The sequence below is a fragment of the Podarcis raffonei genome, chromosome 10, assembly GCF_027172205.1.
Source record: "Podarcis raffonei isolate rPodRaf1 chromosome 10, rPodRaf1.pri, whole genome shotgun sequence".
NCBI lineage: Eukaryota > Metazoa > Chordata > Lepidosauria > Squamata > Lacertidae > Podarcis > Podarcis raffonei.
The window spans coordinates 10797019-10811675 of record NC_070611.1 but is presented as its reverse complement, the minus strand read 5'-3'; the positions used below and the strand labels follow the sequence as shown (position 1 = coordinate 10811675).

At 43.5% G+C, this 14657-nt stretch overlaps 1 protein-coding gene across 9 annotated transcripts in view; it reads right to left on the bottom strand.

Annotated features, from left to right (window-relative positions):
* The window catches only part of KIF21A (kinesin family member 21A), a 104119-nt gene extending 90262 nt beyond the window's left edge, over window positions 1–13857 (bottom strand). For 6 of the 9 annotated variants that reach the window (XM_053406121.1, XM_053406125.1, XM_053406129.1 and 3 more), the window contains exon 1: window positions 13280–13856. In XM_053406121.1, coding sequence (XP_053262096.1) covers window positions 13280–13323 — 44 coding nt within the window. In that variant the 5' untranslated portion in view covers window positions 13324–13856. Of the gene's footprint in view, window positions 1–13279 lie in introns of all 9 variants that reach the window. The other 3 variants (XM_053406130.1, XM_053406127.1, XM_053406128.1) reach the window with 2 other exon arrangements.
* Window positions 13858–14657: the final 800 nt, after the last annotated feature.

Below are 14657 nucleotides of genomic sequence, written 5' to 3'. Positions count from 1 at the left end.
CTAGCTATACTGCTTTCAGATCACAATGAATTTCCCTGTCAATTTATATACCTCCTGTCACTGCACGATTCATATACATTTCAATAATCGCTGCTGTTTCAGCAAAAAATAAGATTGCCCCTTCTGATTAATCATTTATTCTAAATATGCAAGAGACAGACCAACAGGTTCAATCTATAACAATGAGACTCTTGAGACTATTATTGAATACTTCTAGCAAGCATTGAGATGGGGACAGAATAAGAGGAACTTGGAACACAAAAATGGCAAAATTGTTGCACCACAGAAAACCAAATTCTGGGCTGCCCCACAGAACTGAGACATTTCAAAAGCTCTTGCAAGGATCCCTTTGCTAACTTCCATATATGCAGGCTCTCCTTGTTTAATGTCATTGCCATGGTGACATCCTTGAAATCTAATTCCACAGCCATTCATGTTGTGGTAACTCAGAGGTTCATTCAATGCCTGGAAGAAGACAGGGTGCTAAGGCTCTAGCACGGCTTTTCAAAGAAGCTGAATGAAGGAAAAGTAAGGAAAAGTTAAGGGTGAATAGGGAAAGAATGTTTAGGAAAATACAGAACAATCCAAGTAAGTTCTGTAGTTCTGCCTCTTTCTGTGAAAGTCAAGAATGCTTTAGCACTAAATATTCTGAGAATGACCGGATCCATAACAAGCTGTAATGATGTTTGCCCATCAGGTATCAGCTACGCCATAGAAACACTGAAAACCACTGAACCTAACTTCCTGCAGCTAAATCCGAGTTGCCTACAGCAAAACAATCTATACACATTTATCCAAGCTCTGTTGGAAATGACCACAGAGATTCCTTATGCATGAACAAATTTCCATTGTTCAACTGATTTAACGTTCAGAACCAACCTCTCTTGTATCTACATTTGTGTTTAAGGTGAGTAGGGCAGCCTTCCCTCAACACAATAATCTCCAGAGGTTTAGGACTAAAATTCCCAAGATGCCTGGCCATATGGGCTTTGCTGACTGGGGTTCATGAGAACTGCAGCAAAAATAATACAGGGCATCAGGTTGGAGAGCACTGGACTTATGGACTTTCATGGACTGATTGGACGCAGACGAATGATGGAAGGAACCAGCTGGGGAACCAACCAGGGAAGAAGAAGGCTCAGAGCCCTGGGAGTGGGACAACAATGAGAGGTCAAAGGGAGAAGACTGGGAAGTGGAGGTGTTGGAAGCTGAAGAGGTAACAGGGCTTATTTGAGCTGGGAATCTGTGAAAAGTCCAGAATCAAATTAAAAAATAGAGTGCAAGATTGGCTCCATTACTATCAAATAATGGAGGCATATAACTTGGATAAAAAAGTTGGCTTCCAGGTGGAAAAATCAAAATTGGAAACAGAATTGTTAGATCCCAAAATTAAGAACTTGTCAAGAATGTATAACTTGCTGTTGAAATGGAACACTCAGGATGAAACGGTGAAATCTGCTATGATCAAATGAGCACAGGATGTTGGACATAACATTATGATGGCTGACTGGGAACAGTTATGGACCACAGGTATGGAATTTACGGCATGTAATGCCTTAAGAGAGAATCTAATGAAAATGATTTACAGGTGGTACATGACACCAGTCAAGCTTGCAAAAATTTATAATTTACCTGACAATAAATGTTGGAAATGTAATGAGACTGAAGGTACATTCTGTCACCTTTGGTGGACGTGCCCAAGGATTAAGACATTCTGGGAGATTATTTATAATGAAATGAAAAAGGTATTTAAATATACCTTCCTGAAGAAACCAGAGGCCTTTCTCCTGGGCATGGTCGGCCAATTGGTGCCAAAGAAGGACAGAACTTTCTTTATGTATGCGACAACAGCAGCAAGAATACTCATTGCGAAGCATTGGAAGACACAAGATGTACCCACCCGGGAAGAATGGCAGATGAAGTTGATGGACTATATGGAATTGGCGGAAATGACTGGCAGAATCCGAGACCAGGGAGAAGAGTTGGTGGAAGAAGACTGGAAAAAATTTAAAGATTATTTACAGAAATACTGTAAAATCAAAGAATGTTAGAAAAATGTTGGAATGAAGTTATATGGCTTTAGCAGAAATGTTATAAGGAACTAAGTACAAATAGATTGTTAATGCATTAAAGGGAAAAATAAGGTTAGAATATGTTAAGATAAATATAGTACATAAAATAGAGGAAGGAATTGCTGAAACAGTTAACTGAAGTGGAATACAAAAAGGGAGGTGTGAGGAGGTCGCTGAAACAAGTGATGAAGGATAAGATATCGAAATTACTGGATGTGTTTTTAATTGTTTTGTTTTGTTAATTTAATTTTTTGTATTTTTTTTGTTTTGTAGTGTTTTTTTTGTAGTGTTTGTTTTTGTAATGTATTGTTTTGTTTTGTTTAATTTTTCTTCTTTTTTTGTAATCTTTAAACTGTTAATAAATATTATTTTAAAAAGAGAGAGAAAGAGAAATCCAGAATCAGAGGCAGAATCTGAAACAGGAGGGTGGGAGGAGGGAGCCGGGAGCCCAAGAGGCAGAGATAAGTCATGGGTGTCTCCCCCCCTCCTGCTGCAAAAAACTCCCACCCACCCCCCTTGTCTCCCAGAACCAGAAGAGGTATGAAAAGGGCAGCGAAGAGGGCATCTGCATGCAGGCACAGTCTCCAATTGACTGGAAAAAGCCCTGGAGAGGAGGGGACTTAGATGGCTAAGAGGAGGCCAACTGACTTTCATGGAGTAAGGCCACAAGGAATGAGCTGCTTTGCTCATTAGGCTTGAAACTCAAAGAAGTCTATGAAGATCATGTTTTTGCTAATGAAGAGTTAACTCCAACTCAGAACAGTGTGATTTACTGTTGGCTCGCTTTCTAACACTGTAGCAGGGAATGTTGGGAAGACTTGCCCTTCACTGCCAGCACACAAGCTCGTTCCACACTCCTTGTGGGTTCCCAGCCATCCTACCAAAATGCCCATGCATTGAAATACCCATGAGTCCATACCCGCTATTATACAATTAATGGGAGCAAGTATTAAAGAATTCTGTTATCCTCAAAATTAGAGACATTAAAAAACCAAGAATGTTCAACCTATGACTTCACATAAAAAAAGATGGCACCAAATCTAGTTTACTACGAATTAGTAGCATTCATGGCATGAGAACCATTTCCCTGTGGTGTGATCAGCTACCATTACAACACGTCCCGCAGGTGAGGTGTAAGGATAAGTAAGTTGTGTGCAGGTTATAAGGACAGGTGAGTCGCGTGACTGTGTGACCTTACCTATAGATTCAGTACCTAGGAGGGAAGCAAAATTGGTTCTAGTTATAAATCTAAGCATCTTTGGTCATGGACTACCCATGTGTATGTCCAACCACACTACCTGACGGCAACAAGCACTAAACAGCTTGGTGCGAAACGCGTGACCACACTCAGATGTTGAGATTATATAGGCATGAGCAGAGCATAATGGAAGTAGACCACAGTCCACTACCACAGATCCACAACAAGGCTAAAAACATTTATAATGAGACAGGACCATATATCCTGTACTTCCTCCAGGTAGTATGAAATAGTATGAATACTGGTGAGTATGAACAGTATTAGGGAGCATTGCAACACCTCCTCTGAACAGAGAATGTTCCTGACACACAACATACATTTAAAGGGTATTTTTTCCTCCCAGAAAATCCTAGAAACTGTAGTTTGTGAAGGATGCAAGAAATTGCAGCTCCATGAGGATTTCCAGGATTATTTTTGGTGGGGAGGTTCTTTAAACATTTGATGTGTATGAAGCACTGGAAAGCAGCAAAATTTTCTTGCTGCTTTTCAAGCAAGGAAGCTTTATAGAAGTCTCCAGGGAAATTCATTAGGAGACAAACAGGATGTTAATGTCAAATACATTTAAAAGTCATCACACCAAGAAGCTTACTGTCTAGAATATAATTAGATTGCTGTTTCAGCACCAGATCCTAGAGAGATTTAATTCCTATTGTATAAGTGCGGTACTCAGACCTCCAAATGGATTACATATACAAATCCCTTCTCCACTGAATGATCAATAGTCTGATGCAGAGGGTAAGTTCCGTAAATAATGCTCAGGAAAAGAAACATCATTTGAATTCTCCATCTTGAATAAAACATCAGCAACTATTAATCTGATTTTTAAATGGCTTTCTTCCAGTTTTTTACTGCTGGAAAATACTACTCAGTCATAACTGTATTAGGCGAGACGGAAGATACAGGCAGTGACTGTCCAATATGTGTGCAACCACACATTTGTGCATAACGCTGAACCCGGAAGTGACCCAAAAATGGCAGCAAAGGGGGTGGAACAGGGTGGGGATGGAGCAGGATGAGGCAGCCTTACATGGGCCCTGCCAACACGAATGGGGGTCCAGAACGTAACCCCACACAAATTGGTTGTTTCCTGTACTGTAAAGGTAAAGGGATCCCTGACCGTTAAGCCCAGTCGTGGACAACTCTAGGGTTGCGGCGCTCATCTCACTTTACTGGCCAAGGGAGCCGGTGTTTTGTCTGCAGACAGCTTCCGGGTCATGTGGCCAGCATGACTAAGCTGCTTCTGGAGAACCAGAGCAGTGCATGGAAACACCATTTACCTTCCCACCGGAGCGGTACCTATTTATCTACTTGCACTTTGACATGCTTTCGAACTGCTAGGTGGGCAGGAGCAGGGACCGAGCAACGGGAGCTCACCCCGTCGCGGGGATTCGAACCGCCGACCTTCTGATCAGCAAGCCCTAGGCTCTGTGGTTTAGACCACAGCACCACCCGCGTCCCAGTGCCTGTACTGTAGCGCCACATTAAAATGCCCTATATGCAGCACAAGAGAATAAACACTTTAGGTAAAAACACACAAAAACCACTAGAACGTGTACTCTAGATCATTATAACAAATCATGCTGCTATTATGATGTTACAGGCAAGGTAGGACTTCATTTCAGGCAGATGCCAAGCAACAATTGCATAGGAACATGCTGGGGAGGAAATGGTTTTCAAATTAACACACCCATATTCTATGGAGGAAGAGTTAGCTTGTCAATTAAGTAAATACCTTGTGATCCTTCTGAATCAAGGAAAGCATTGGTAAGCTTGTGCATAATGTGTTTGTGCAGTGCTCTTGTGAGCTAATGGGATATTTTAAGTCCAGGTAAATGGAGACACGGCTCTTGGTTGAAGCCTACAAGAGAGGTATTTTCATTTACTGGCTTCCTTAAGAAGACGGAGGCTACTATCCTAAACAAACTTAAGTTCTGCTAATAGCTGCTAAACTTGCTGATAAAGTAAACATGGTTAAGATCAGCAATTCTACATTTATACTATTAATGGCTCCAGCTTTCATGTTGACCCTGTTACTTTATTTTTAAATAAACTACGTACTTGATGGTGAATTCAGATCAGCTCGTCACCCATCTCAGTGATCTTTTCAAGCAGTGCTTATCACTACTAATCGCTGACTGTTTACTTACTTTTACCATATCACAGGGGCACTGAAGTCACAAACCATTGCACAGTTACTACGGAGTCCCATTGAGCTAAGTGGTAGTTATTTCTCAGTAAGCATGATTGGGGTGTAAGAAACATTTCCAACAGCTGTCATTTCCCTGCAGTTTATTCCCAGCTCCCTTATCACTATCACTACTAGTAAAATATACAGAATGCGGAAGAACTAGGAGCACAGGAAAAAGGACAAGCCAGGAAGGGTTTGGAGAGACCCCTTAAATATGTAGAAAATTGTGAGCTTACTCAACACAATGAGTCTCAAGACTATCTAAAGGTATTCATAAACACATATTAAAACAATAAAATAATAAAATTGCCACAGCCTGTACCTGTATCAAATTATGCACCTTGCACAGTATAATTGCAGAATCATGAAGCACACATCATGCTATGCTGCTGATCCTATTACCTCTTGCTATCTGTGCTTAGGGACGCGGGTGGCGCTGTGGGTTAAACCACAGAGCCTAGGACTTGCCGATCAGAAGGTCGGCGGTTCAAATCCCCACGACAGAGTGAGCTCCCGTTGCTCGGTCCCTGCTCCTGCCAACCTAGCAGTTCGAAAGCACATCAAAGTGCAGGTAGATAAATAGGTACCACTTCGATGGGAAGGTAAACGGCGTTTCCGTGCGCTGCTCTGGTTTGCCAGAAGTGGCTTAGTCATGCTGGCCACATGACTCGGAAGCTGTACGCCGGCTCCCTCAGCCAATAAAGTGAATTGAGCGCCACAACCCCAGAGTTGGTCACAACTGGACCTAATGGTCAGGGGTCCCTTTACCTTTTATCTGTGCTTAGAGCTGCAACAAGGCGAGAAATGGGGGAAATTATTTCTATGTTTTACAATAGTCACCACCAAATGACAGGCTTAATATTCTTACATTTCAGAACATGACAACATTAGCAAGAGGTTATCTTTGGTAAAGGAGTAATAGAGGCTGGAAAGATGGAGAACTGCCAGATGGATATTTCCAATCTTAAAAATAAGAGTTTATGGATATATTTTTTTAAATGGAAGAGTAAAATATTTTGAAAAGTAGGACTGTGTGCAGCTCTTAAGTTAGGTCCTTTGTCTTGCAAGTTATAGCATGCAGATATACTTCTTTTGAGCTAACCTTGAACTCTTTGTTAGACAAGAATGAAAGCCACTAAATAAAGTTGATTGAATTCACCACAAGACACCAAATTCAGTATTTTCTGCTGGGGAGTTCTCAGACAATTTTGGGATTCACATTTTTATTGCTTTCCAGAAAATCGGGCTCTTTAACTGGCTCCAAAGTTTGGTCCATTAAATAAATGGGGAGACCCAAGTGGTAAGAACACTGATGGGGCTATGATGACTTTGCCCAAGACCATCCTTCCATTGATGTAAAATTGAAATACTGATAAACTGTTTTTACAAAATACAATACACAACACTCACTGTGCTAACATGATGTAATGCCAGAGACAATGTTCCAGCTTTCCCAATTATTGCAACCCTGAAGCTATCATCTTGCACACAGACTATTCCAAAATAATTATGGGGTAGCGAGCAGTGTACCAGATATTCCTGTTGAGTGAAGCCTGAAAGCCCTGAAAAGCCTTCTGGCAAATAATCTAAGCAACTAATATCAAACTTCCCAGAACAACAGTCATTCACTGTTGTCATTCCCTAATGCAAGACAGTAGCTTCAAATTATGACTTGTTGATGAACCACAGATTCAGCTAAAAGGTTTGCCATTTCCTCTGCGTCTTTGATCATGTACAACTTCTCAGGCAGTATGTTCCAAGTTAATCATAATCAAGCTTCTGCAACGTTATCCAGGCATTTAAAATCTAAATGGTATCTTTGTTGTTTTGTTTTTTTTAAAGAAATATTTATTAAAGTTTTACAAAAGCATAAATACAAAAATACATAAAAGAAAAAATAAAAATAAAAAATACAACATACAAAAGACATAATCAAATCAGCAAATCCTTGCCCTCTTTCATTTATCTTAACTCTATATCTTAACATTTTTTAACTCTATATTTTCATCCATTATCAATTCATTTTTGCATATTCTTATTAACTTTGTTGCTAATGCCACTTATTTTCAATCCAACATCATTTTAACATTCATTGACTTTACAATATTTCTGCAAATAGTCTTTAAATTTCTTCCACTCTTCTTCCACCAACTCTTCTCCCTGGTCTCGGATTCTGCCAGTCATTTCCGCCAATTCCATATAGTCCATTACCTTCATCTGCCACTCTTCCAGGGTGGGTAAATCTTGTGTCTTCCAATACTTTGCAATAAGTATTCTTGCTGCTGTTGTTGCATACATAAAGAAAGTTCTATCCTTCTTTGGCACCAATTGGCCAACTATGCCCAGGAGAAAGGCCTCTGGTTTCTTCAGGAAGGTATATTTAAATACCTTTTTCATTTCATTATAGATCATCTCCCAGAAAGCCTTAAATCTTTGGGCACGTCCACCAAAGGTGAAAGAATGTACCTTCATTTTCTTTACATTTCCAACATTTATTATCAGGCAAATGATATATTTTTGCAAGCTTGACTGGTGTCATGTACCACCTGTATATCATTTTCATAATATTCTCTCTTAAGGCATTACATGCCGTGAATTTCATACCGGTGGTCCACAACTGTTCCCAGTCAGCAAACATAATGTTATGACCAATATCTTGTGCCCATTTAATCATAGCAGATTTAACCGTTTCATCCTGCGTATTCCATTTTAACAGCAAGTTATACATTCTTGAAAGTATCTTAGTTTTGGGATCTAACAATTCTGTTTCCAATTTTGATTTTTCCACCTGGAAGCCAATTTTTTTATCCAAGTTATAGGCCTCTCTTATTTGATAATAATGAAGCCAGTCTCGCACCTTATCTTTTAATTTCTCAAAACTCTGCAATTTCAATTTGTCTCCATCTTGTTCCAATATTTCCCAATATTTCGGCCAATTGGCCTCCATATTGAGCTTTTTCTGAGCCTTTGCTTCCATTGGTGACAATCTAAATGGTATCTTTGGTGGGTATTACACAGAAAAGAAATCAATGTTTGATTATACTTAAGAAATTTCAGGTGCCTATTTAAAAAACAAGACATTTGATACCTACTGACCTGAATCACATATTGATTCCCCTACCCCTATATGTATATAATACATAGGAGTCCAAAAGAAACACAATTTCAGTTCCGATTCAACTGCTCTATCCAAATAGGTAAAAAGGTAAAGGACCGTAGGACAGTTAAGTCCAGTCAAAGGCGACTCTGGGGTTGCGGTGCTCATCTCGCTTTCAGGCCAAAGGAGCCGGCGTTTGTCCACAGACAGCTTTCTGGGTCATGTGGCCAGCATGACTAAGCCACTTCTGGCGCAACGGGACACCGTGACAGAAGCCAGAGGGAGCAAAAACGCTGTTTACCTTCCTGCCACAGCTGTACCTATTCATCTACTCGCACTGGTGTGCTTTCGAACTGCTAGGTTGGCAGGAGCTGGGACAGAGCAACGGGAGCTCACCCTGTTGCAGAGATTCGAACCGCCAGCCTTCTGATCAGCAAGCCCAAGAGGCTCAGTGGTTTAGACCTCAGCGCCACCCGCGTACCTTGCTATTCAAATATCTAGTTTTATATCTCAAGGCCTCTTGGAATCCAGTTAACTATGTGATCAATGCCTCTTTCATGTGTATCCACAGCAGTTCAGGAACTGTTTCCTCTTGTAGCATAGCCCCATAAAAGTCTGCTATGTAAATATTCATACTGGAATGCCAACTCAATGGATCTCTTTCATCTAACCACTGCCCCAATTCAACAACAAAACCCTGTGATACCTTTCTATGTGTGGAAATACACTTTTGAAACTTGCAGGTTTCAAAAACATGTTGCAATACAACATGGGAAGGGGCTGTTCCAAACCCAAGTTAAAGTTCCTGATTGAAATATACAAGACTTCAGACATAACCAATGAAGCTCTTTGGCTTGTATCTGAGATATACTGTTCCAATACTAGCAGCAGCAGCAGAAATATCATTAAAAGTATCCTATGTCATGGACCAAGCACGGTTGCCACATTAAAGCCGTATCTTGTTAATTTCTATCGAGAAGGCTGGAATACTGCTTTGGTCTTATTTCTCCAACAGTTAAGTGCATAAGACAACAGGCCTGTCACACAATTAAAATTTGTTTATTTTTCCAAGGAAAGGATTCTAAGCTTGCATGAGCCTAACTGTGATATTTGATCTGAATCGCAGTGCCTCTTCTTATGCCATATATATTCATTCTATTATTCAAAAACGGTTTTGCTATGTGGCATCAGGAGCTGCTGTTAGAGATACAAATCAAAAGCCCTTTGAGATGAGGCAAGCTAGTTTCATGCTTCTCCAGAACACAAGCAATCACCTCAAAGTAGGAAAGAGCTGGTTACAGTGTGATGTTTCACTTTTTATATGCACACATTGTTCTCTTCATACACACAACACATTGGTGCAAACTCCGGGTGTCCCCTTGTTTGATAGCTGGGTAGCTCAGTTGGTTAGAGCGTGGTGCTGGCAATGCCAAGGTTGCAAGTTCAATACCTGTATGGGACAGCTGCGTATTCCTGCAATTTGCAGGGGGTTGCACCAGATGACCCTCAGCTCTGATTCTCTGTGATATCCCTGCCCAACAACGAGCTTATCTGAAAGGAGTGCTTCTCCCAAGACATTCCTACTCACAAGTTAAAATCTGCTGATAATAATTTCCACTATTTGCAAGAATTTAGACACAGCTGGCCATATTTCACCCCACTCACAGGGAGACATCGCTAGCTGCTATTCTTATTAAATTTAAGAGAGCAGCTAAAACTTCTCTTTTTAGAAAAATGTTTTGATTGCTAGAATACCCGATTAAACCTATTTGTGTTGTTTATGCTTGAATTTTAATTGACTTTGTATTGCCTTCTATTCTATTTTAAATAATAATTTTAAAAAACTACTGTAGTAGTGCATTCCAAGGATGCAGATATAAGAGGCGGACGTCAGCAGACTTTTTCAGCAGGGGGCCGGTCCACTGTCCCTCAGACATTGTGGGGGGCCGGTCTATATTTTGAAAAAACAAACGAACAAATTCCTATGCCCCACAAATAACCCAGAGATGCATTTTAAATAAAAGGACACATTCTACTCATGTAAAAACACACTGATTCCCAGACCGTCCATGGGCCAGATTGAGAAGGCGATCGGGCTGGATTCGGCCCACGGGCCTTAGTTTGCCTACCCATGGGTTAAAGCATAGGTAGTATCCTAGTGGCTGGATCAAATCATATGATATACCAATGTTACAGAAGGGCATCCCATGTCACAGCTGGTGATGCTGTGCCGAAGTTGGAAGGATGTTATAATTAACATTTTGACATCAATATTAAAGACTGGGCTGTAATCATTTCCACCTATGACCAATTAATTCCCTCCCCCCTGCTGTAGTCATCTATCCAGTGGCGTAGGGTGGGTTGTCAGCACCCGGGGCAAGGCAAGTAATTTGCGCCCCCTAACCCTAACCCCCAGATGTTGCGCCCGGTGCAGCCGGCCCCCCTGCACCCCCACGCTACGCCACTGCATCTATCAACAGTAAGTATGGCTACTGTAAGTACAATGCAATTCACCAATTTTAAGTACAAAAACCATCAACCTATAGCAATATGAGGCATTTCCTTGATATAACTATTGCCCAGTTACAGAGCCGGTGACACCCACCATGAGCCCTAAAGCGAATGCACGTGAATTCAGTGACAACATTAATGTGACATCACCACATCACTTTGAAGAAAACGAATCCTTGCCGTATTCACTGAGTTTCATCCTCCAGCTTACTAGGCGTTGCCTTTTCATGCACGAGAAGAGCTGCCAAACTCACTTGCAATACAAGTATTACCAAACATCAGTAACCAAAACCTCTGCATGTTCAATATCAAGATGTCGTTTAGCCTCATGAATGCTAAATAAGTGATAAGTGCTGGCAGAACAGTGAAAGCTAAATATGTTTCTTGCAGCATGATGTTCCAGCTAAAAGACATCATTGCGATCAATTGATTTCATTCGTTCTTTTATACAGCTCATTGTTTTTTGAACTATATTGTTAATTCATACACTTGAAACTCAGATAAAGGTGGGGGTCTGTGTATTTTGTAAATGCGTTGTTACTTCTGTTAGAATTTTATGAAACAGAAAGCACCCAGGAGGCAGCATCTGAATGGGTTTCACACTGCAGGATCACCCTTGTATTGGTGGGACAAGGTGATGGCTATACAAGTTTAGGCAGAAACATTTGCTGCCATGTTTTAGCCAAGTAAATGACTAACACACTTACAATGCTCAGAATTCATCCCCCCCCCCCGAAGTTTCATATACTTGGAAAGGTTAATTTCCAGGCATTTATAAACTGCTTGATATTTTTGAAACACCTCTTTGAACTGGATGTGTTAAGCCTGGATCGTCTAGTTCTCAGTTCTTGTACCTGTGTGAAGTTAAGGTTTGCTTACTGGTGCCCCTCACAGATGGCAAAGGTGTAAGAGTCTTACCAGACTTCAAAATCCCTGCCTCCTTCAGGTAACTATGGCACTATGGGGCACTAACCCCAAACCCCTTATTCATTCTTAGAGTGCTGCTTGATCAAACTGGACACACTACTCACATATATGTCCTTGGGAGTATTACTAGATAATTAAATTTGCCCATCTTTCCAGTGAAAAAACTGCTAACATGGAAAAACTTATTTGATAACTTCCGAGGGACGGGATGTGGCAAGCTCTCCGCAGCAGCCTAGCCAACACGCAGGTTCTATTGTAAAGGCTTCATTAATTTTTTAGTGCCGGAGGATGATGTTGCAATTTTTCATCCATGAGCAGAAAGCACGCATGAATTCACTGGCTGGTACTTCTTTACAATTGCAACTAGCCAATCCAGTTACAGTCCTGGGCTGGCTGGCTGCAACAAAAGCCCCACAGACCCAGCACAGCAGTCTCTGGAATGCAATTCAGCACAAGCCAAAAAGGGGACAGCTTAAAAAACAAACAAACACTGCACACACACTGCCCGTGCAATCGCTGAGTGTTTCAAATCCCAGGCAGGAATACATTCATCAACCACCTTTTTTAAAGTCTTGCCACAGACCAGGCCTAAAAGTCTGGATTCTCCTTCCTCCCCTCGTCCACACGCACCAGTTTCTCGGACACAGCTGATGCACCATTAAACACCAGAGATTAAATATGCAGCATCCGAAGGAAACCGAATTCCTCCGGGCAACAGCTGCAAGCAGAGAGAGCGCCCAGCTCTCGGGTCAGGCCAGCAGCTGAAGCTCGTGCAGGGAAGCCTGACCCCGCCAGCATCCCAGTCCGTCCTCGCTAACTTGGCGATCGGGCAGCAGTTTCGCAGATCCACCTATGGCGAAGCCCCTCTCCGGGACCAGCCAAGCCCTTCCTTGAATTAACCTGGCGGCCAAGGGCCTCGGTCGGACTGCTGGCCCTCGCAGCAGGCCGTTAGTTGGCCAGGCGGCGGCTCCCTGCTGCCGCCTCAGCTACCTGCCAGCCCCGCTCCAAATGCGAGGGGGGAGCGGCGGGAGGGGGGCTGCGAGCAACATGTCCCCCTCTCGGACCTCCTCGGGCCTGCGTCCCAGAGCCAGACCCCCGCCACTCTTTCCCCCTCTCTCCCAGCGCCCCCGGCCAAATCTCCCCAGCAGGTAACAAAGAAAAGAGGGAGGAAGGAAGGAAGGAAGGGGGGTTGTCCTCGAACAAGAAGCAACACCACGACGCCTTACCTGACAGCAACCCGGACGGAGCTCTCGTCTTGGCCGGCCGACATGGCTCAGAGCTGGGAGGCGCGGCGGGCTCGGGAGAAAGAGCGTGTCATTTAATTCGAGTTGCGCACGGAAACCAAAGGTGAGAAGGGACGAGCGAAGGAAGCAGGAGCCGCTGTTCGGCGGGGAGGCGGCCCGAGGGAGCTGCGCGCCTCACCTCCGGCGCCTCCTCCACCTCCTCGTCTCTCCAGCCATTTTAGGTGACTGGCTGAATGAATAGGTAGCAGCCAAGCAGCGGCGGCGGCTGAGAGGGCTGACACTCCGCCCACCGCGGCTCGTTGCGCTCCCGGCCCCTCGAGGCGGAGCGGCGCTGGGTTTAGCCAGCCCTCCTGCCCTCCCTCCTGGCTCCGGGCCGCTGCCCCTTCTTCAGCCCGCCTCCCCGACCAGCAGTCACCTCGCTCTGCACCAGGCGCGCGGCTTGGCCGTCTGTCTGTCTCTCTCTCTCTCCGGCTGTGCCCGGGCGGCGGCAGCTTCAGCTTTTCTGCAGCCGCAATGCGTAACCAAGCCGGCCCTCCCCGCTCGCCTCAGCAGCTCGCGGGCCCATCTCGGCCGAGGCGGAGCCGCGCACTTGCCTGCCCGCTCTTGCCGCTCGCGCGCGCTCCGTACGCAGCTGGCAGGGGAGCGAAGAGCGCGCGTTGCTTTCCCCTCAGCTGAAGCGTTTCCTCGGTCCCTGTCGTCGTTCAATTCATCACTGTCGCCGGACCCTACATTTTCTAATAATAATAACTTCATTCTTTGTATCCCGTCCAATACATATGAAAGCATAATAAAATGTCACACATTAAAAAAACTTTCCTATACTGTACATGGTTGCCAAAGGTTGTGTGGTTCTTTATTTCCTTGACACCTGATGGGAGGGCGTTCCACAAGGTGGGTGCCACTACCGAGAAGGCCCTGTGCCTGGTTCCCTGTAACCTCACGTCACAGTGAGGGAACCTCCAGAAGGCCCTCGGAGCTGGACCTCAGTGTCCAGGCAGGACGATGGTGGTGGAGACACTCCTTCAGGTACAGTGGTACCTCAGGTTACATACGCTTCAGGTTACAGACTCCGCTAACCCAGAAATAGCACCTCGGGTTAAGAACTTTGCTTCAGGAAGAGAAAAGAAATTTGGCGGTGGCAGGAAGCCCCATTAGCTAAAGTGGTGTCTCAGGTTAAGAACAGTTTCAGGTTAAGAACGGACCTCCGGAACGAATTAAGTACGTAACCAGAGGTACCACTGTATACTGGGTTGAGGCAGTTTAGGGCTTTCAAGGTCAGCACCGACCAACCAACACTTTGAATTGTGCTTGGAAATGTACTGGGAGCCAATGTATTTCAGGACTGGTGTCATATGGTCCC